This window comes from Balaenoptera ricei, chromosome 10 (assembly GCF_028023285.1).
Source record: "Balaenoptera ricei isolate mBalRic1 chromosome 10, mBalRic1.hap2, whole genome shotgun sequence".
NCBI classification, from domain to species: Eukaryota; Metazoa; Chordata; class Mammalia; order Artiodactyla; family Balaenopteridae; genus Balaenoptera; species Balaenoptera ricei.
Window position 1 is genome coordinate 45,132,061 of NC_082648.1, and position 23,502 is coordinate 45,155,562.

Sequence of the window (23,502 nt, forward strand, 5' to 3'; positions counted from 1 at the left end):
ATTATCTCCTTGATGTGTTTAACTTTTTCCTTTATCCCTTGTAACTTTCCTGTAAATTGCAAATCGGGTCTGAAGGCTTGATTATATTAAGATTAAACACTTGACAAGAATACTTAATAGATGATGCTATGTACTTACTGCATCTCACCAAGGACTATGTCAAAGTTGTACTATTAGTGATGCAAAGTTTGATCACTTGGGTGAGGTGTTGACTATATGATCTTTCGATTTAAAATTTTCGGGTTTCTTTCTTTTTTTTCAGATAGTCCATGTGATATTTGGCACCAGGATAACATCCTGTTCCCTAATAAACTTTCCCTTAGAGTTTTGGTGATTGATGGCACTTGCTTGAATCAATTATTTCATTTTGGGTTGGAGAATGAATGGTGATTTTCTAACTTTTTATTTCTCTACATTCATTATATGGAACTCTTGAAAAAAGTTTTCCCTTATCGACTAGGAATGAACTACAGTTCTTCCTAAAAGAAAGGGTAAATGCTTAAATCTTTCCTTTTAATTACCAATTTTCAGAGTAAGTTGGTGTAAAAGTGACCTCCAATGTGGCAAATTAGCTTTTTTCTCTTTCTGAGTATCACTATAGACTATGGGGTTTTCCCGGCTCTTGTCAGTCTCTCCTCACACATCCCATATTCCCGTCTCCTTTATCCATGGCGACTGCCAACTCTCTCCGCACTTACGCTTGGGCTTTCCAACCAGCCCGCTAGGGGACACTAGTTTCCTCCCTGCCCCCCCCACGCTGCCGCTCTATCATGAACTTCGGCGTCTGCCACCAGTTGTCTCGCTGGTGCCAGCGCTGTCCACGGAGCCGCTCTAGGCTGTTGGGAGGCCGTCCGTATTGCGTGGGGAAGGTTTGGACGACGCAGTCGCCTCGCCGGCCCCCGGGGCGGTTAGCGCTTCCGGGGTCGGAGGGTGCGCGGGGTTGAAAGCGGGCCGCTCCGCCCCGTCCCCCTCCCAGACCAGCAGAGGCAGCAGCCGGAGCAGCCGCAGCCTGCGCCCTCTCCCGCCCGCCCGCCCTCCGCCCGCCCGCCCGCCCTCCGCCGCCCTCCACCCGCCCCGGGGTCTCTTTCCCCTTTCCTCCTCCTCCTCCTCCACCCCCCCCTTCCTCCTCCGCCCGCCCGCGGGGCCCCCCTCGCCTTCCCGCCCGCCCCTATTGTTCCGCCCCCGGCCTCCCGCCCTTCCCCTTCCCGCCCGCTCCCCTTTTCCCCTCAGTCGCCTCGCGCCTGCAGGTAAGCTTCAAGATTCTCCCTCCGCCCGCGGCTATAGCTCTATTTCTATTCTTGCCATCTTTCTTAGCGGGCTCCGGTCCTCGTCACGAGCCCCGACCTCGCGTAGTCCTGCGTGAGCGCCTACCTCCTCACTCTGCTTGGCCGGCCATTCACGCGAGGCCCTGGCTCCGGCGAGGCCTAGTAGGCCTCGCGCAAGGCCTTCCCCCCCTCCCCCCTCCCCCCCCCCCGCTTTTTCCCGGTGGCGGCTGCGCAGGAGTCAAGGAGGGCGCGCGCGCGGTAGGGGGGGGCGGCGGTGGATTTGTTGGTTGAGGCGGGTGGGGGGAGGCGATGGCCGGCTTGCTGGCCGGGCGGGTGAGCGCGGCTCCCCGCGGGGGTCAGGCGCTGGCGCAGCCACACGAGGAGGCGCTACTAGTCCGGCTCCTCCCCCTGGATCGCAGCGCCCCCCCCTGACCGAACCGTTTATTTTTTTTCCCTCTTTTCTAGTGGAGGGATAGGGGGTGCATTTTTTGAGTGGAAAATGCTTGGATGACCAAGGGGAGGGGGGCTGTGGAGTTGAAGAAAGGGTAGACGGGCTTCCAGTTACCGAGTTATTCAGGACGTTCTCTTGGGGTAACGAAATTTGAAATTACAAAATGCCTGCCGCTGCAGACCCAGACCGAGCTATTTATAGGAGAAGGGGTAATGGACTGCAGGATTAACAGCTGGATTCCTGGGATTGGGTACACTGACGTTGACCTAGTCAGGAGAGAAATATGACAGGGATTTCTTGGATGATTTGGAGTTGGAAATGCACCTTTGTGCCTTACCTCAAGAAATGGCTTCAAATAGGTTTTCAATTTTCTTGCTCGTTCGAACTTGCATTTATTGTGGTATTTGTAACGTGCTTCCTATTATGTGAGTGGGGATAAGGAATTAAACTGCCAAATTTTTACCACGTCTTACTGAAAAAAAGAAAGTTTTCCGCACAGACTTAACTCTGTCTCCCCATTTCCCCCCCACCCCCAGCACTATTGTTTTTTCTTGAGTGAAAAGTGTTGAATTCTGGGATTTTGCCAGCAATTAATTATATTCTGGAAATGGGGGAATGAAGTGCTTTGGGGATGCCTCAGTCACCTCAGTCACTCACTTGAGGTAGCCATAGGGCAGCTTGCCATATACAGAATGGTCTGGCAGCCACTTAAACACTTTAAATACTTAGGATATGGGCTTTGTGTTAGAGCAAAGTTAAAACGGTGGCTGGTTTTGTTAAGGGGGAAGACTGGCTGTAGGAGAGAGATCATTGATGTTGTTTTGAAGGGATGTATACTAAAAATGTCACTGGAGAAATTTCACAACTTTGGGGAGAACCAGTCTTAGGGCCTAAAGAGGTGTTGTAGGCTAAGGTATATCCAAAAACATTCTTTCTACACGTAATCAATTATTCTAAAGCAGAAATGTTAGGAACATTGCTTTAGAGGATACGTGGGGAAAGGGCCTCAGTAGGAAAGGCTCGTTACTGCTGTTGTTTAAAACAACTACACAATAAATTTTTAGCAGTACCAGTTTTAATTTCGATTGTTTCCTTTGGAAGAAAATTTAAGATTTAATAGATTTGAGTGAAGACTTGAGTGGTAACAGAGGTTAACACAGAAGCAAGGAAAATTTTCACATCTTGAGTGACTATCAAGTTAGGTTGGGAAAAGAGGACTCAGGCTGCACTTAATGTATTGAGTCATTTCCCAAAGGGGAATATGGAACCCAGCCTGCAATAGAAGGCATTTCAGATGCCTTTTTCAATGAGGTTTTTGATTTAAATCTTTTAAAAATTATTTGGTGACATCTATTGACATTCAAAATTTTAATGTGAGATGCTTCTCAATTTCTTTAGTTAGAAATTGCTGCCAGTAAGAACGTTTACATGTGTCCCCTCTAGCTTTCAACCCAAGCTGTTTCCTAACAGGGAAGCAAAAGGTCGTTGCCCTCAGTGTAGTTGATTAGTTTGAGGTTTGCCCTCATGATTTCCAGGTGTTTCTGTATTCTCTTGAAGCTTATTCTGTTGAAGGACAACTGGTGCACGTTCAGCAGTTCCCTTAGAACCATTGCCAATTGAAGGAATCTTTCACATCCTGAGAGTCAGCGGAAACTGTACCGTTAATGAGAGCAGACTGGAAAGTTGCCTTCATACTTTGTAACAGAACCTGAGCTGTTAATGCAGTTGTGCTGGATGTATATAAGCCTGCCAACTGACAGACTGTCATTTAAGGAAAAGAGTTCATTAGAAAACATGGATAATGGTTAAAGTAACATTGGGAAATATTTCCGTTGTTTTCCTACTCTGATTTTGGTCATGTTTTCATTTCAGTTTTTGGCTTTCACCCCCACCAGTGACCAAAGACTTGACCACTCAGCGTCCAGCTCCTTAGAACACTGCTCGACATGGACACCGGTGTGATTGAAGGTGGATTAAATGTCACTCTCACCATCCGGCTACTTATGCATGGAAAGGTATGCACCAGCTTGGGAAATTGGGTCATAGTAACTGCTAGGGGAGGGGCCAGGAATAGAGGGCATGGATCTCGGAGCTCATCAGATTAGCACTGTGGGGTGTCTGGCTTTAGCACTCTTCTCTAGCAGAGTAGATGAGAGTGTAGTGGGAAAATGGACAGACTTTACTAAGAAGCGCCACTGAGCAGGGAAGGCTTAACCATAGGCTAGAGCCAAAGACTGTCTCATACCTGGATGATAAGATTTTTCTCATGGATGTTGCTATAGCTTGTGATAGGTAGATTTCCCCTGCCCAAACAATTTTGGGGTAATTTTAAGGTGGGGTGATATATTTGGTATTTTAAAAAAGGATTTCTATTAAACAAAGCTAGCATTTAATTACTCCATTATTTCTTCACAGTTCTTTGATAGCTTTGCTTATATTTAGAGCAAAGAAAATAATAAGCCTGTCCATTCCCTTTCCCAATAAATCTTAGTTTTTCCATTGCTTTGGACTGTTCAAAATTACTTTTTGTGATAATGAACGCTTCAAATTTCCTCATATTTGACACTAGTTTTCTCCATTGCAGGAAGTTGGCAGTATCATCGGAAAGGTAAGACATCACTTCAACTCTAATTACTATTTAGTCAGTCTGCGTTTAAATAGCAGTTGGAACTCACTCTTAATTTTTCCTCTTACAGAAAGGAGAATCAGTTAAGAAGATGCGTGAGGAGGTGAGTTATTGCGGATGGGGGGTTAAGGGACTGTTAACTTGGGAAGTAAAAAACCTTGAAAACAAAAGCCAAAAAAATTTAATGAGAGATTAGAAGGGGGAATTTTTTTTTTGGCTGTGCGGCATGTGGGATCTTAGTTCCCCGACCAGAGATCGAACCTGTGCCCGCTGCAGTGAAAGCGCAGAGTCTTAACCACTGGACCACTAGGGAAGTCCCAGAAGGGAAGAGATCTTTTTCTCTCTCTCTCTTTTTTATTTTAGATTTATTTATTTTATTTTTGGCTGCATTGGGTCTTCGCTGCGATGAGCGGGGGCCACTTTTCGTTGCGGTGCACGGGCCTCCCATTGCGGTGGCTTCTCTTGTTGCGGAGCACAGGCTCCAGGCACGTGGGCCCCAGCAGCTGTGGCACGCGGGCTCAGCAGTTCTGGCTCATGGGCTCCAGAGCCGCAGGCCCAGTAGTTGTGGTGCACGGGCTCAGCTGCTCCACGGCATGTGGGATCCCCCTGGACCAGGGCTCGAACCTGTGTCCCCTGCATTGGCAGGCGGATTCTTAACCACTCCGCCACCAGGGAAGCCCGAGGGGGAGATCTTAATAGGAGAAGCTGGTGTTTTTCTGGCGCAGTTATTTGTAATGACAAATAGTATGCTGGGAAATGTAATTTTAGGAAGTCTCAGTTCGTTCAAGACTTGAAGCAGCTTCTGTAGTTTATGTTTGAGGACAAATATGGAGCAGTATTTGAAGTGATGTCGATATTGCCTTGTGTCAGGATCATGTATACAGGCAGCTTCTTGCCCATCTTATTTAGGAGGGATTATATATTTGTGTGTATGTGTGTGTGTAAGCTCAGATCTTTTTGTCTCTTTAACCTTTTGGCTCTGTTTCCTATCCAGAGTGGTGCACGTATCAACATCTCAGAAGGGAATTGTCCTGAGAGGATTATCACTTTGGCTGGACCCACTAATGCCATCTTCAAAGCCTTTGCTATGATCATTGATAAACTGGAAGAGGTTTGTTGTTCCCTGCCCCTCATTCTTTATTTTTAAGTGCTTCTAGATAGTTTAGTGATTTCTAAGGGCTTTTAAAATTCAAGGACAGACTAGATCATGAAACTCTGTAAATGGGTTCTTTGCTCCCATTCATCATCCCCCAAATTGAACCATTTGCAATTAAAAAAAGATGTCACTTTAATCGGTAGAAAAATACAGTTGACCCTTGAACAACATGAGTTTGAAGTGTGCAGGTCTACTTGTACTTGATTTTTTTTCCAATAAATACGTACTACAGTACTACACAATATGTATTGTAGAACTACACAATCAGAGGTTGGTTGAATCTGTGGATGCAGAACTGTGGATAAGTTAAGTTATACATGGACTTCTGACTGGGGTGGGGTGTCGGCACCCCTAACCCCCAACTGTAGTTTGAGTGCTCACTTTGGCAGCACATAAACTACAATTGGAATGATACAGAGAAGATTGGCGTGGCCTCTGTGTAAGGATGATACGCAAATTTGTGAAGCATCCCATATTTTCCAGTTATAAAATAAGTAATGGGAGGTTAACTTTGTATGGTGGCAAATGGTTACTACGCTTATTGTGGTGATCATCTTGTAATGTATTTAAATGTCAAATCACTACGTTGTACACCTGAAACTAAATAGTGTATATTGACTATACTTGAATAAAAAAAAACCCAGAAAAACCCCCAAATAGTGTGACTATTATCAGGGACTCTGTAAAAAATGTATGAAAAACCAGCATCTTTTTTTTTTTTTTTTTTTAAACCAGCATCTTTTATTTCTTAACCAGCAGTTTTGAAGGTATGCCACCACTGTGTTGGTAATTATGTCCCCTAATTCATAGTTGAGTGGACTAAATTAACATGCTTTTGTTAGGAGCCCTTCTGAACCCTAATATACTCCATAAATACAGGTATCTCCCAACCCTGGATGCAGTTATATATTTTTTAAAAAATCAATCTGGTAACTGTCAGAGCTATACTTGGAGGGAGGGAATGCATTTTACAGGTTATCAGAAGCAAAATATCAATACCAGAGATTTTTTGACTGAAGGAAGTTTTTTTGTTTGTTTGTTTTTTTAATTAACTGGTTTCAACCTTATAATGCTGAACAACCATTGCCCTAGGTCCAGTCTTCAGCTTCCTCCCACTTCTGCAGTAATACTGCTAATCATGCAATTGACATTGCAGGCAGAGGAGAGCTTCGGGGCTGCTGCCTGATGCCTTAATGGTGCCTGAGATCTTATCCTTGCCAAGATCAGAAATGTTATCCTTTGACATGCAAGACCCTGCTAATCCAGAGCTTGTAGCTTTAAAAAAAAATCAGAAAATCTAGGGACTTCCCTGGTGGTCCAGTGGCTAAGACTCTGAGCTCCCAGCACCGGGGGCCCGGGTTCGATCCCTGATCAGGGAACTAGATCCCACATGCTGCACCAAAGAGCCTGCGTGCCACAACTAAGACCTGGTGCAGCCAAATAAATATATTTTTTTTTAATTCAGAAAATCTGTTCATACTTTTAACAAATAAGAAGCATGTTCTTGACTTTTTAGGGGCTTATGTTTGAGGAATTCCCAGGTCTAGCTACTACATAGAGATTAGGTTAAAACCATTTAATCCTCAGAAGGCTAAACTTAACTAGTTTAAAGCCATGACTTTCAAATGCAGCATATTGTAACGGGAAAGACTATGGGCTTTGGAACCAATACAGTCCTTTAGTTTAAAATCTACAGCTTTTTAGATGTGATTGGGGTAGGTACTCAGCCTCAATTTCATTATCTGTACAATGGTAATATTACCAAGAAATTAAGACAAGGATAAATGGAAGTACAGTATTTAATCTTCATGTAGTTTTCTAAGAGAACAGAATTGGTTACTTGAATTTGGATTGCATTGTTGTATCTCTTAATATTTAATTTTGTCTTCAATATTGTTTTATTTTACTGAAAAAACTCTTTAATTTTCAAAGTAAGTTTTCTCTCTACCAAGATCACTGCCCCCGGTGTGAAGGAAAATATATTTAGGGCTAAATCTGAGGACGTTTGTAGGCCTTTTTATCTTTTCAGAAATAGCGTTTTGGGGGGAGGCAATATTTGAACCTTTGTTGATGCAGATTGTGACATAATATGTCCCTTGTAAGGTTCTCTCATGGCAGTTATGGGTTCCCAGGAATCTGTTTAAAACTTTTACATTCTTCTGATGTTTTGACTAATTTCTTGTTGTAGGACATCAGCAGCTCTATGACCAATAGCACAGCTGCCAGTAGACCCCCAGTCACCCTGAGGCTGGTGGTCCCTGCTAGTCAGTGTGGCTCTCTCATTGGGAAAGGTGGTTGCAAGATCAAGGAAATACGTGAGGTTGGTAACTTGTGCTCATTTTCTTTTTGAAATGTAAATTATTCTAAATGTGCTTCTTCTATTAGCCTTTACTATGTCTAGGAAAAGTTTGTGTTTATTGAGATGAAGATTTTTATTAAAGTAATAATCCTAGAAGACTATAATTTGATTGAGATATATATATATATTTTTTATATTTCATATACTTTAACAACAATAAGTCAGAAAAGTTAACCACAATTTCCACCTATTGCATATGACCCATTGGCAACTTTTCTTTTCCATGAGACTACGTTATCTTTTTTTATGTTTAAAGAGCTTACAATTTGATCGATAATAATATCAAATATTTTTCTTGGCCAAATCCCTAAATAGCAAGGGGAAAATGAAGGTGTATTGGGGTGTAGTTGAAATTCTCCCTTTTAAATTATGGAAGTTACATAAAATTATGGAAGCTTTTACTTATATCTGGGAGTTATTGAATTGGATGTTGGAATGAAATTTGAATGGCTCCTAAAGGAAAACGAATTGTAGTTTTGGGAGCCTTTTGTACATGCCATGTGAGCAGGGATTTTGATTTTGTTCATTGATGTATTCCAAGTACCTGGGGTGGTACCTGGCACATATAGGATGGGCTTGATATAAACATTTGTTCAATAAGAGAATGAAAGGTGGGTGATATTTGTGGGTATTTTGTTTGATGGCCTACAGAGCTGTCATTAGCTGAGAGGAAACTGTCTAGAGGGACCTTTTTCTTGAGAACAGGTTAAATTTAGGCTGTTACTCAGCCTTATTTTCAGCTTTCAGAGGCTAATTTATAACTGATTAAACAGTCTTATCTGGAATAAGGGAAGAGTGGGAAGGGAGGATAAAAAGGGTAAGATAGGAGATGGGTTAAGTGTCTTCTGAGCTTTAGACTCTTAAGATTTCTGCTGGGAGATACTGAAGAGTATGAGCTGTTTTCTCTGATTTTAAAATTTTTTTACCCCCAAAGAGTACAGGGGCTCAGGTCCAGGTGGCAGGGGATATGCTCCCCAACTCAACTGAGCGGGCCATCACTATTGCTGGCATTCCGCAGTCCATCATTGAGTGTGTGAAACAGATCTGCGTGGTCATGTTGGAGGTAAGCCCTCAGGCTCATGCTGAGAATGGGGGGAAGGTGATTTAGGGAGACAGACTGATCTATATTTAGTAAGACTAGAATTAGGTGAGGCTGTTAGAAGCCTCCAGTGGGGGTGGGGAGGAGGTTCCCTGAGTTCATATTTTCCTTCCTCCAGCTTTGACTTTTCTTACAGTCCAAGCAAAAATAGAAACTAAGCAGTGGTGATCATTTGGTTTACAGCAATTTTAGCAGAGTTGGTAGGGGAAGATTCACTACTAGGAATGAGTGGACAAAAGATGTATCTGGGTTCCTGAGAAGCTAAGTTAAATTGCCTTTCAGACTACAATATTTTCGCTACATGCAACTTTGATATATTCTTTAAATTAATTTCTGTGTTATGAGGCAGGATTATATTCAGAATGGTATATATATTAAAAAAAAATGTATCCATAATGGTGTTTCTGAATGACTTATGAGGTTCTAGTAGATGCTATTTAATTAACAAGAATAGCAAAATTAAGGGGAATTAAACCTTTTTAGAATTGTCATAGGGAGTTGGTCCCATATTGGTGAGAAAGGAAAGTAGAATTTTCAAGTAGAGTTTAGGAAAATATTGATTGAGCCTTTGAACTATTTATGGACAGTTCTGTATTATCCTAGATGCAACATTTGGGAGCTTTATTTCCTTTTTTGGCTTTATTTCCTATTCAGGCCAAAATGTAGGATCTTAATTACCAACTCAAACGTACATATGTATACATACAGGTTTTTTATGTTAATTAGACTTATTTGAACACATGGAAATAATGCCTAAATTATTACAGGGGAATCTGCCTTGATGAGAATTAGTGTGAGCTGTGTAGTCCACGGACCATCTTACTGCTTTAAAGGCAAATAACTGCAGATGATTTGAGATTAGATCTAGCCAGAGACAACGTTGGTAGGTGAGGGAATGGAAATAATACAGTTTTTAATTTAACTGACCTGTGTGAGCTTAAGCCACACAGCTGAAGCAGCTTTGAAACCTTATCTCTTTTTGTTTTTTTCCCCTCTGACTCTCTCCCAGTCCCCCCCGAAGGGCGTGACCATCCCGTACCGGCCCAAGCCGTCCAGTTCTCCAGTCATCTTTGCAGGTGGTCAGGTAAGAAATTTTTTATTGGTGGGCTAAGGTGAACAAGGATTATGTTTGAAATGTCAACTTTGCCAGCAGCACACCAGGCCACTCTGCATGCTTGCTGAAACCTGTACTCTGGCCATAATTTAACCTGCTTTCAGTTTTATTTATTTTTTATACTGGAGAAAGCTATGAATGCTATCTTATTTAATTTTTAGCAGGCAATGGGAGTTTTGTAGGCACTCGGAAGAGGTAATTTACTTAGTAATTTAAGGTGGGTTGGGTTAGAAGAAAGGGTTAAATTGCTTTGGTGTCACTACTTCTTTCCCTACCCCACCCCATCCCATGTTTTTTCATGTGTGGGGTGTTCTTTAGAGGTCTGAATAAAGGTAGCAAAGAGTTGGACCTCTGAAAGAGATTCTTGGATGGTGGTCTCAAATTGGGGGTCCTGAAATTGAGTGTCCTACAAACTTCCCCTTCTCCCCACCTCACCTCCCCTACTCCTACCCCTTCACTCCCAAACTCCAGTGTGTTGTCCCCGGGCTCTTAACCTCATAAACACTGGTTTGAACCCACATGGCATAACAAATCAGCTGGGGTAAGGGTTCAGTGTCTAAGAATAGAAGGGGGAGAGCATGTTGGGCTGTGTGGGGCTGTGACCTTTGGTGTTAGAGTAAGAACACCAAAGCACCCCTTTGGCCTCTCCTCCTTCACCCACCTAAACTCTGGATCCTTGGCACGTGGTTTATTCTGAATTTAGATTTTTATGACAAAGGGCACTGATTAGCACCATGGTTTTATGCTTTTTGGTTAGTATTTGGGGAGTAGGTAGGTTAGTTTTTAAAGTATTGAGGTTCAGGCTGAAATAGTGACCTTCATTTTGGTAGCTGCCTAAACAAGTATAGTGCTCAAAGTGCCTTTTCCTACATGGGGCTGACCTGTTACAAGCACAGATATTCAACTAGTTCCATCTTATATTTGAACTGGAGAAGCACTTAAAGTCCATCTCATTCATATTCTATTGAGTTGTCATAAAACAGCAAGTTTTGGGGGACTTAGTTTGTCTTGTAGTTCTGGAAGCTTTCACAAGAAATTAATCATATCACAGTTTAGTACCTTGCTTTTAACACTAGCCTTGTACAAACTGGTTTGGTCAAAGGGCTCTCCATGAGTCTGGATAGTTAGGCAGGATAAACAGGCCCAGAGTCAGTGTAGCAGGGAGGTTTAGTTCTAGGAGTTTTCCCTTCTACCCTGGAACTACAAGTTCCTACTCTTCTGGATTCTTCCACTCCCACTTGGGATTATCTATAGAGTCCATGCTGCACAGCAGCAGTCCTCTCCATTTACAAGTCTTCCTTCATTTCCCTTTCCTTCCCTCCCCTTCCCACCCCCCCCCCTTCTTACCTCTTTGCTTTCCTTCCCTCCCTCCCCTTTATTCAGTTGACCACCCTCTAAAAACTTGCAGCTTCTTCTTCCATGAGTGGCCCTGTCTTGGATTATTCCCATGGGCCTTTTTAAATGGACCAGTTCATGCAGTGTCCACAGATGGACCTGTGTCTTTTGTTCCTGTGTGACAAAGTGGGCTCTGTAGGGGTTCAATTTAATCGCACACTGACCAGGAGCTGGCATCAGCTCTGTTGCCCCACGCCTTCATTCTGACTGAAAATAGCCCAATTGTGCAGTGTGAAATCTGCCACCATAGGTAACTTTTTTTTTTAATTCACTGATTGCAGCTCGTTTCAAATTGTGTTGTGAGCTCCTTTTTAAAGGAAAAGAAAAAATTAAACAACTTTTTTTGTGTGAATTTCATGCTGGTGACAAGGTGCCGGATTGACAGCCCTGGAGACTGAAATCCTCTATTTATCCACAGGACAGGTACAGCACAGGCAGCGACAGTGCGAGCTTTCCCCACACCACCCCGTCCATGTGCCTCAACCCTGACCTGGAGGGACCACCTCTAGAGGTGAGAGGGGATGTTCAGTCTCCAAGGCTCACTCAATCCTTCCGCCTCAGCCGAGACTGCCAACACGCGGGGGGCCAGTGGCGCTGGTGATTTTTGTGCTGTGGACACCACCTGTCCACGGGGACCTGGACTGACCCCCCCACCTCATTTCACACAGGCTGCGTAGCCCACCAGATGGTAACACCAACTCTCTTTTTTTTTTCCTTTTTTTTTCTTTTTTTGTTCAACCCCTTTTCCCTGTCTCCTACTCCTCCTACCCCATTTTCACCTTCCCACCCCCACCTGGGTGCACTTTTGGGGGTACTGGCCACTGTGATGTGAGAAGAAGCCTCACATCCTGTGAACCAGCTGCTCCTTCCTTCCCTTCCCTTCCTGATTCTCCTTGTCCCCCACCCCATTGCCCTGAAGACCCAGCTCCCTTTTTGGGAGGTTATGGTGTGGGGGGAGGAGGGTGTAGTGGGAGCTGCAAGTGCCTTTTATGGAGGGGAGGTGGGAGAAGGCAGGACTTAGAACACAGTGATTTTTTTTGTGTGTGTGTGTTCCTATGGTCAGCTCCCTAGTGCTAGGGACCCAACTAGCTTCCAGTGCGCTTAAGGTCTTTAGGCAGATGTAGAGAAAAATAAGATAGGAAAAGAAGTGTTTCAAAACATGCCATGTAGGTTTGTGCAGATACAAATCATTCATGTCACCATGATTGGTAGAAGGGTTGGGGTGGCTGAAGAAAGACCGTTTTCCTTCTAGGCTATCTTGTACACAGGGAGAAGGAAGGGGTCTCGGGCAGTCGAGGCATTGTTTAATCCCACTTCCCTCGTTTTCATTAAGAAACAGATGTGTTATTTTGTCTTTGATTGCAGGGAACATGGCTCCCTTTATAGGCATCCTGGAATAAGCCATCATATTAGGGTTTAAAGAAGGCCAACAGGTCTGACTGTATTTGTGAGATACCATCTACTGCCTCAACCCCTGGCCTCCCTATTCTCTAGTTCAACTCTGGCTTCCTGGCTAGTTGAAATCTGTCTTTTTCCCCCCACTGGGTGGCTGTCCGTGATTGGTTTTTAATAGGAATTGTTTTCCTCCTTTTGTAGGCCTATACCATTCAAGGACAGTATGCCATTCCACAGCCAGATGTAAGTTTTGTTTTCACTTCTTGTTTTGAAAAGTTCCTTCTCCCGTCCAAAATTGTCTCTCTTCTCCACGTAGGCAGAAGTGAGTTGGGTCTTAAACATTTGCAGTATTGTTTTCCTCACAAGGTGAACTCCATATTTTGGCCCTTAAATAATCTTTAATCAGGACATAGTAGCACCTTGTTTTTGACATTTAATCCCTGGAAATTATAATCTGGCAGATTATTGGATTCTACTTTCTCCCATGTTCCAGATTACTCTAAAAGAGAAATGTTCCACGGTATACTGTCGTTTGTTATCCCAGGGCACAGTTTAAATTGACAGTGGGCTCTGCATCTCTGCATGGAGTCCTTTCCATGGCGGGGGATGGGGGGTGGGAGGTTGGCTTTGCCCTTGTGTACTCCTCATTCTGAGGTGACAATTTAAAAAGCATCTGGAGGGATGGGGAAAAGGGGCTTATTTACACAGGGAGGGATAGGAAGCTGAATATTTGGGAATTCAACTCAATAAAACCTTCTTTGTCACTAAAAACTCCAACTTAAAAAGTGCTGGTATTTAGACTTTAAGGGCATTTCTTTCTGCACTTATCCTCTATCCTTACTAACTCTTTCAGGTGCTGAGCTTTAGATTTGGGAAGTTGAGATTGGCTCTTGGTTAGTGATAGTCCCCAGGAGGGGAAGTAGACTTGAAGAAGGATGGTTTTACAACAGCCAGGACAGTTCATATAGACGAAGAAAAATAGCTGTAGAAATCATGGGGTGGGGGTGTGCTAAACCCAGTTTGGTTACACCTTAATCTCTCTCCTCCTTGCAGTTTCCCTGCCCCCTCATCTCCTTCCCTCCTCCCAATACTGACAGAACCCTGCATGGTGTGTTTTCCCTAGCACCACTGCACAGTTTGTTTTCCTAGCCTGTCTGTGCTTGTCCCTGGGGCAACTGTTGCAATGGCTGCAAGCACCTTCATTAAATAGCCCACAGGGGGATGGTTGTCAGGCGGGTGCTGCTGCTTGTCTTTTCACACACCCCAAATGTGCTCATTCTCTTTGTACTGATACCCTTTCTATTTCTGACCCTTACCTTCTTGTGCCCATCCCCAGGATGGTGATACCAGCCCCATATCTTACTCTCTGTCATAGTTGAGTAGTAGCCAACTTTGGGGATCAGGAGCTCTGCATTTTCAAATTTGAATGTGCCTGAGCCCTGACTGTTTTGCTCTTCTAATGCCAACCTCTTCTGTTTCCTTCCTGCAGTTGACCAAGCTGCACCAGTTGGCAATGCAACAGTCTCATTTTCCCATGACGCATGGCAACACCGGATTCAGTGGTATGAATACCTCAGTGTTTATTTCTGTAAGGTGTAGTACAAGACAGAGGCCCAGCCCCAAGGTCTCAGTTTGACATCTGTTTAAAACAAACTTCATTACCCAGCATCCTGCTGGTTTAAACTTGCCTGTTTTCTATGGCTAAACCGAAGGAGGTAATGTGTTTGTTAACTTGGTTTTCATTTGGGGTGAGTTATTCTAAAAGAGAAAAAAGGCCCTGGAAGGTTTGGGGTGAGGTCTGGGGATGCTTGTCAGGCAAAGGGTAGGCTGATATTTCTTCTAACCCATCCTCACTGCTGCCCCTTTGATCTGATTGGCACCCCCTTTCTCTCCACCAGCTATCATAGACCTGGGTAGAAACAATCCATTTGTGCCAAATTGTGTAGTGGTTTTGGTTTTGGTTTTGGTTTTGTTTTGTTTTTTTGGGCTTTTTTTTTAATATATAAGGAATAACTTGTCCGATAGGGTTAGGATGAGACCACCAAACTCATTTTCACTTGTATCTTAACAGGCATTGAATCCAGCTCTCCAGAGGTGAAAGGCTATTGGGGTAATGATTAAAAAAAAAATCTGTAGTATTCTACTGTTATATTAATAAACTGGTGGGAGTCTTGTTTCACTACCCATGACATACCAGCAGAACATGCAAATGGCAGAAAGGAGCTGAGAGAGCAAAGCGGGGGTGGGCCTGGTACCCCGGAGGGTCCCTTGATGGATCTGGCCTACCCCCTTCTAAAAATGCTGAGTTTCAGCAGCCACAGCTGAGAGCAATACTAGACTTGTGAGTTAGCCAGCTGGTCTAGTCCAGTCCAGGTGTCAGATGGGTATGGGTGTTTGCTGATAGGAGTTTTTTTTCTTTTTCTTTGGAAAACAAAACCCAGAACAAATTATTGAGCAAAAGACGGAATAAATCTGGAGAAACGAACTTCCCACACCTTACTGCCATCTCATTCTCACTGACCTTCAAGTGTAGGTTAGGGGTAAGGGTGTGTTAGGAGGGTGTTAATTTGATATAGGTATATTTAAAGCAACTCTGCATGTGTGCCAGAAGTCCATGGTACCCAATAACAGGCATGGTATTGGCGCTGGTGATAGCATCAGGTGAGATAAAATTGGAACACAACAGCAGGAAATCCAACCAGAAAAGGGGAGAAGTGCAGAAGTACTTGTTTAGATTTTGGTCCTGAGAATTGAGGATACCACATTCCCTTGCCCCTTGCTTCCATCCCCTTACACCCTAATAGGCTGGGCTTTGCAGGAAATGGCATGAAATCAGCCTCTTCTGTGTGTACAGAGGAACCTTTCCAGCATATTTCTACACCCCTCTCCCCCTCTTTCCTCCTTGGAGGCTTCCAAGTTAGTGATGAATCCCAACGGCCAATGCTGGGTTTCCAGTTCGTTTTCCTTCTGTTAGGTTAATGTACAAATCAGTGGGAGTCTGTATGCTGTGCATTGAACTTCTTTGCTCTCTTCTGTCTTTCAGCAGGTTTGGATGCATCTGCTCAGACTACTTCTCATGAACTCACCATTCCAAACGATGTAAGTATATGGTTGGGTTGCATGGGGTGAAAATAAGAGAATTGGTTTTAAAGAATAGAGGTCTTTTCAATGGCATCATGCCACTCTTAAGAAAATGGGGTTGTAGACACCAAATTAAATTATTAAAACTATATAAAATCTCAAGTAAAAACTGATGGAGGAAATTGATGAGCCAGAAAGAACCTTTTTGTCTCAAATAGAAATTCCCATTTGCCTTTGTTTCTTGTAGAACCTGAAGCCTTATCCCTAACGCAGTGGTCCTTGGATGTTCTGTCTGTACTATCCAACATGGTAGTCACTACCACGTGTAGCTGTTTGAATTGAGAATAATAAAATAATAAATTCAGTTTCTCAGTCTTACTGGCCACACTTCATGTGTTTAGTTATCACGTTATTAGTGTCTGCGGTATGGGACAGTGCAAATGTTGACCAATTTTTTACTTTTTCCCAAGGCAAAAGCATTAGAAATTAGCCAGAATTCTTGTCACTATAGTAAAGTAGGAATCATGGCAGGATGAGTTAAGGGATCTTTTTTGTCAAAAACAGAATATACTTTTATCTTTATTCCTATCTCTGGTAAACTAGGTTTATCATCATGTTTGCTCTGCTTTATTATTTTGTCTTTGGAGTTAGTACTCTGAGGAAATGAGCTAATGCTCCTAGGAGTCATTCAGCTTAGAGTTGGCTCTGACCTGTAGTGATCAGACAGAAGAATAGGGCAAGAGTTGAGATATAATCTATAACTCAATTTTTAAAATCAGGAGTATATGAGTAGAATGTGTAGGATGCAGATAGTAGTTTCCATTGTCATGTTTGTGGACCCAAGCTGTAGAAGCCTGAGGAGTGGGATGGAATTCTTGGACCTAACCATGCAACTCTTAATTTGGTATGCCTTGTTGTTTTTCTCCCTTAAGTTGATTGGCTGCATAATCGGGCGTCAAGGCGCCAAAATCAATGAGATCCGTCAGATGTCTGGGGCGCAGATCAAAATTGCGAACCCAGTGGAAGGATCTACTGATAGGCAGGTTACCATCACTGGATCTGCTGCCAGCATTAGCCTGGCTCAATATCTAATCAATGTCAGGTAAGGGTTCCCTATCTTTTGTGTTATTCATGTCAGCACAAGTAATGTGTGTGTTGGGGGAAGTTACACTGTAATGTAAAGTGTGGGATTCTTTGGGGGATGGAAATGGGAAGGGTAGAGATGGCAAAAGAAAAAATTTAAAGTCTAGCTTTATTTTTCATCCATCCTTAGTGTAGCAGAAAAAGAAACCAATTTGTAATAAGTTTGCATGGGGTTGGGGGACGGGGAATAGATTGTTTGCATTTGACTTTTTGATGGTTTTGGGAGTGGAAGGTATGGAGCATGTCTTCACCAGTAGGATTGCTCTGGCTGGAGCACTGACTTAAAACCAAATGTGGGTCTTGCTGTAGATGTCATATAGACTAATACTTCACTGATTGGGTTTAGGCTCCAAAGCACCCTTAATTGAAATAAGGATAATGAAGTTACGTGACAGCAAGACAGTTTCTTGGAGGCAGTCATTACCGTTTATTCTGAAAACATCCATTTTTCTCAAGTTGCCAGTGTGTTCCATTGTTCAGAGCTTGTGGAAAAGGAGAAGGTACAGGTATTGGATGTTTCAGAAATGCTTAGTATTTTCTTTTTCCCCCACAGTCTCATCTCATCTCTTAATGACTTTCTGAGATTTTACTTTTTTTATCCAGACGTAGCTAATGTTAATACAATTGTAGCAGGACTATTCACAGTCCAGTGGGCATCCTACAAGGCATTTATATTATTTGCTTTCTCAGCACATGTGCTTAAGTCATGTTCTTAATTGCTTACTAACATCTTAAACCAGTGTTAGCTCATTCCCCAAGGGACTTAGCTATCCCTTTTATGTAGACTTTTACCTAGTTGTTATTTACCTCTGTCACAATTCTTTGGTCTCTGTTGTGCATAAAAATTTTATGGGTTCCTGAATCTAGTGCAAGGGAAAGGAATTCGTAAGTATGGGATCTATTTTTTGCCATGCTTCTGCAGATCATGTATTTATTCCGTGGTCTTTTATCCCCTGGTTAAGAATTTATCAGTTCCCCAGTAGTGGTTCTGACTTTTGCCTATGTCTTTTCATGCCTTGAGGTATTTTCTAGTCTTTATGTAGAAAAGACTTTTCTGTGTCTAGATCTGCTTTCTTCTTCAGCTACCAAGATGTCAAATTCTTACTGTTCAGACTGAAATGGTAGTTACTAGTTTTGCATGGAGGCTGTTTGCAAAGGTTTGTTTCCTTGTTTCTAATGGGGGTGGTGGGTTGTTAAGAGGCAAGAATCATGTTCTTGGAAGCTGGAAACCAAGCGATTTTTCTTCTGCTTGGGTAGACCTGCCCTGAATGTTGTCAGATAGTGCTTCCACATAACCTGCTTGCCTGACCCCTGTACTACGTCAGTGGCTAAGTTGTAAGGAAGCAGAACTTGGTCCATCTTTGTTTCCTGATTTTAGTCACTCTTTTCAGGATCATCCTTTTTAATGAAACTGCCCAAGCTATGGATTTGGGTCAGAACTTTTTAAAGCTTCATTTAACACCAAGCAAGGACTATGTGTGCACGGAGCTAACTCTTCATTTTCTTATATTGGCCCAGTTTGAACGCAGAAAGCAAACTGGTTTTATTATGAATACTAGGCAAGAAAGAGTTCTCTGTTTTCAGGAATGGACCCTGAGCATTTCTACTGATTTTGGCACCTTTTTTATGGATTGCAACTGTCCTTGGATTTAGGTAAACAAAATGGAGTCTTGAGAGGAGCCTCCCTGCCTTTAAAGAGTTAATCTTGAGCCGTAGGATGTCCAACAGACTTCAGCAAATGCCTGCAGTTCTGCCATAGATACATGCAGGCATTTGGGAGCTACAGGTCATCACTGTGATTTAGAGCTTATTTTAGGAGTAGCAGTGGTAGTTTTACTTTATTAAACTGAACTTTTCAGCAGTGCTTGAAGTTTCTCTCTTCCAGTTTTCTAAGGTCTATATGAGAAGTACAGTCAGTTAAAAACAAAAACAAAGAACCTTTTTTCTTTCCCACCCCATCACCAGAAATGAGGCTTTATCTATGCTTCTGTTCTCAGCATTTTTCATTGAAAATGCTACAATCTTTGAAGTTTGAAATGAGTTGACCTACTTTAGGCTCTTGTCCCTTTCCATCCTGATATATTTGGTAAGTTTGCTGTGGCGGTAGAAGCAAATTTTAATATCAATTACAGAAAAAAACAATTAAAAATTCTGTGCATTAGTATCCCAAAGCTGCTCAAGTGATTGGTGGGTGAAACATTTGTTCTTGTTTGGAGGTGGATGGGTACTCTTTCATTTTCTGCTTGAAATCGTTCTTTTCTGCCTTCTGGGTTGGATCAGTGTGTCAGGTAATAAGGAAGTGTGTGATTTTTCTCCATCTGTCAGCTTTTTCTTCACCATAGCAGGTTTTTTTTTTTTTTCTTTTTCTTTTTTTTTTTTTTTCATAGCAGTTTTAAATAGCATTGTGGAATGGAATTTGGCAAACTATACATTTTTAGAGGGTGGGACACAGAATAAAAGACAGCTTGTCACAAGTTGATATTAAGTCTTCCTAATTGGCAACCAGAGACACTTACTGATAACTGAAGCGGATTTTGTCCTGTACTTTTCCCTTTTGTGGTCTTCCCTTCCACCCACCCTTTTTTTTTGTTCCTTTTTTTCCTCTGTTACAGTTTAGAAAACGCTAAACCCTCCTCCCAGGCAGCCTCCGTCACGATCCCTGATCACCTCAGCATCAACCTCTCTCAACCCTCCACCCCTTCTTCTTCTTCTTCCTCCTCCACCACCACCCCCTCGCTCGCCACAGCGGGGACCTCCGACGCACCCTCCAGCCTCCCCAACCCTCTTCCGACCGCCCCTTGTGTCTCCAGTCTGCTTGGCATGAAACCCATCCCTCTCCTGGCTCTAAATGTTGTGTCTGCTGCTAAGGGTGCCGGGGCTTCAGCTACCACCGCCACCACCTCTGCCGTGCCATGTGTAACTAACAAACTGAAAAGCGAGAAACAGAGATTCTCTCCCTACTGATTGCATATATCTTGGGGCACCCCCTCAAGTAGTTGTTTTTGTTTTTGTTTTTGTTTTCCCTTTGTTAACATTGGTGAGAACCAAACTATTGTGAGCTTGTGACCGTTTCCTTTTTACTGTTTTGGGGGATAACAGGGTGGGGGCAGGGGCAATGGTAAACTGTTTAGGTTTAGGCCGTTTCCGCTTGAGTGCCTGTTTCAGAGTCTGACTTGTTGAATTCTTTATCTAGAGCCACAGTTCTTGCTCTTCTTTCTCATTCTGTTACTTTTTTGTAGCTTTATTCTGCCTTGCAATATAACAATGTTTTAGGCTCTGTGTTAATGAATAAAAGCTTCTCCATTAACCTTTTTTTTTTTTTTTTTTTTTTAAATTTCATGGTTATCAACCAGCCTTCTTGGCCAGATTTGTGTTTCTAGCTGTAATAAAGTTGCCACAGTAAGAACCTTAGTTGACTGTGCTGTGAAGGAAAGAAGTTATTTCTTTACCCAGAATGGGGAAGCAAGTTGGGAAAAGTCTAATAAAGTTTGCCGGCTTCTGTCTGCATTCCTCTGAACTAGTACTACCCCTCTCCCTGTGACATTGGATAAATTTTGAACAACCAATGGGTGACATTGCCTCAAATTTGGCAGGATTCTGTCCAGTTATCCTAAGTCAACCCTGATTACTCAACCAGGTCCTTTTACCCTTTTATTCTATTCCCCGCCTACCTTTGTCTCCCCACCAACCCTGTCATAATTAGAGGATTAAGACCTAGATTTGGAAGGGACCTTTAAGATCAGCTGTAACTCATTGATTCACTTTATCAGATTAAAGAAATAGAGGCTCCGGGAGAATTTAAATTTGCAGACCACATGAGTGAGTAGTCAGGACTAGCAATTTGTGCTTTACATTTACTCAGTCTTCTAAGATTGTGCTTGATCTCCCTGAAGCCTCATTCTTTTTCGTATCCCAAGATCTCTCTCTGTAAAAGAGTAGGAATGCCGCAGGTAAAATGGTGGAAGGGCTCTGATAGTTTCCATTCAGCCTGAATGCGTATTGCCAGGGTAATGAAAGTATGATGCTCTTCCCAGGACTTAGAAAACCAGTGTGGAGATTTTTTTCCTGGTGACCTTTTCCCATATCCCCTTTGGCTTACATTGTTTAAAAAACAAACAACAAAAAAAAACCTAATTATATTGCAATATATTAACTTTTGGTATCGTGGTCCCTCAGTCTCATATTGGGGCTGTGAATAAGTGTTACATGTCCCAAGTCTGCATGAAGGACTAGGGGGGCAAATTTCATTGTCCAGATAGGGTTTTTCTTGTTGGTTGCTAGATGCTCCTTTATCGTGTGGTCCAGCTTTCCTTAGTAAGCTCTTTTTATATCTTGCTGATACCATCTCCCCCAGAAACCTGGTTTTTATTTTATCTAGTTCTTGATTTTAGAAGGCCTCTTTACCTAATGAGTACTCCCTAAAGGATTGCTTGGAAGGAAGTCAGATGTTTTAAGGGCTGACCAAAATCACCGCATCCAAAGGTACTTCTTGGTGCTCGATTTTTTAGTAGCTTACAGCTCCCCCATGTGGTCCTTCTATTCTGGAGTCCTTAACACAGTATTTCTGGTTGGGTTTTCCCTTCTCCTTGCCCCCTCTCCCTGCCACCCCCAATTCCTGCCCAGGCTTTGTATAAATTCTGGACTATTCTTTTTGAGTTCTTTTTGGTGCCAGAGTGCCACCACCTTCTTACATTAACTTAGTGTTTTTTAGGTCCTAGATCTAAACTGTTTGCGGCAGCTCCTTTCCTCAACCTTCAGTTCCCACTAAACTCTTTGATTCAGGGTCTGTTGTTTACGCTGCTCTAAATCATCCCATTTTGAGGTTGGCAAGAACCTACCCCCTTTAAGAACTATTTTCCTTTATGCTGAGGTTACAATAGCATTTCTGACTTGAAACTAAATGCAGTTTGTAGTTGAAGGACCTATTTCCTGCCCTTCCCCCACCCCCTTGCCCCTGCCTTCCTGGCCAGTTTTTGGATTTGCGTTATTCTGGAAGAGATGCAAATGCTCTCTTGACATGAATGCCAGTAAATTTAAAATCTTTATGAAATAAAGTTATAAACTCAGGGGCTTCCCTGGTGGTCCAGTGGTTAAAACTCCACGCTTCCACTGCAGGGGTGTGGGTTCGATCCCTGGTTGGGGAAGTTCTGCATGCCAGGAGGTGCGGCCCAAAAAAAAAGTTATAAACTGAGACTGGGTCTTACACATTTAGTTCTGTTCAAAATAGGAGCTAAGTCCTGCTGGCTACCTAATATCAGTGAAGCAGGCTGATCGCCGAACATCTAAAGACCTTTCCTTCAAAGCCCAAAATTGGATTCCAGGACCTCAAATAGTCTATTTGAAACAGGCATTGTAGCCAGGTATATTTGGATGGAGAATTTGGCTTAACAGGACCACAAATTGGGGAGCTTCTAGAGTGAGCTAGGGAGGTGCTGAAAACAAATTGTTTTGACTTCCACTTAAAATCTTGAAAACTAGGTCTAAAAACTATAGGTTGGGTATAATTCTTGACCCATACTTAACACTTGCTGCTCCCTCTTTAACATGCCTTAGTGTTTAAAACTCAAGCATCTCTTAATAGTAATAGTCTTCACATTGATGGAGAAACCTGGGACTGTTCTATCAGTAGCTTGGGAGAAGCTAAAATAAGCTGGGCAGTAAAGAAACAGTTTGTGTATATTGTGACCCTCTAAGGCTTTTGTGTGTGTGTGTGTGTGTGTGTGTGTGTGTGTGTGTGTGGTATTTTCCGAGAGTGCTTAACATCTCCCCCAAAGATTCTATAGAGCGTAGTTTGAGGGATACCCACAATTAATAACCAAGGTCCTCAATTTCCCTTGGTTGTGAGGTAATTTGCCTCAGGAAGCTTGGATTGCAGGGGTTATAGGACCATGGTACTGATTAATCCAGAAAGTCTTTAAAATGTCTCCCTTGATACTGAAGCAGATTATGTACTCCTTCACATCTCATCAACCAGGCTAAAAGTTTTGGAGGTGAGGTACTGCTGGGCACTCAGAAAACTAACTTCGAGTTTTTTTTGTGTGTGTGTTACAGGCTTTCCTCGGAGACGGGTGGCATGGGGAGCAGCTAGAACAATGCAGATTCATCCATAATCCCTTTCTGCTGTTCACCACCACCCATGATCCATCTGTGTAGTTTCTGAACAGTCAGCGATTCCAGGTTTTAAATAGTTTGTAAATTTTCAGTTTCTACACACTTTATCATCCACTCGTGATTTTTTAATTAAAGCGTTTTAATTCCTTTCTTTGTTCAGCTGTTAATGCTGAGATCCATATTTAGTTTTATAAGCTTCTCCCTGTTTTTTTTTTTTGTGTTTTGTTTTTTTGGGTTTTTTTTTGGCTCATGAAATTTTTTTGTTTGTCATGGAAATGTAAGAGTGGAATATTAATACATTTCAGTT

At 42.7% G+C, this 23,502-nt stretch overlaps 1 protein-coding gene and 1 non-coding gene across 29 annotated transcripts; both read left to right on the forward strand.

The window, feature by feature from the left end:
• The first annotated feature begins 960 nt into the window (after positions 1-960).
• On the forward strand, positions 961-23,344 carry PCBP2 (poly(rC) binding protein 2). Of its 28 annotated transcripts, none has more exons than XM_059936006.1 (15): positions 964-1,247; positions 3,589-3,731; positions 4,301-4,324; positions 4,413-4,445; positions 5,337-5,453; positions 7,687-7,818; positions 8,792-8,919; positions 9,953-10,040; positions 11,884-11,976; positions 13,062-13,103; positions 14,350-14,422; positions 14,932-14,970; positions 15,904-15,959; positions 16,874-17,043; positions 19,697-23,215. In XM_059936006.1, exons 2-15 carry the CDS (start codon positions 3,663-3,665, stop codon positions 20,046-20,048), a joined length of 1,416 nt encoding a protein of 471 aa, XP_059791989.1. In that variant the 5' UTR covers positions 964-1,247; positions 3,589-3,662; the 3' UTR covers positions 20,049-23,215. The 28 variants fall into 28 exon arrangements, with proteins under 28 accessions (XP_059792000.1, XP_059791996.1, XP_059791998.1 ...); XM_059936008.1 differs by having other exon boundaries at positions 15,907-15,959; XM_059936007.1 differs by having other exon boundaries at positions 3,612-3,731.
• Positions 5,872-5,978, forward strand: LOC132373909 (U6 spliceosomal RNA). The gene has a single exon (XR_009505565.1). It is a non-coding gene; the product is annotated as a U6 spliceosomal RNA (small nuclear RNA).
• Positions 23,345-23,502: the final 158 nt, after the last annotated feature.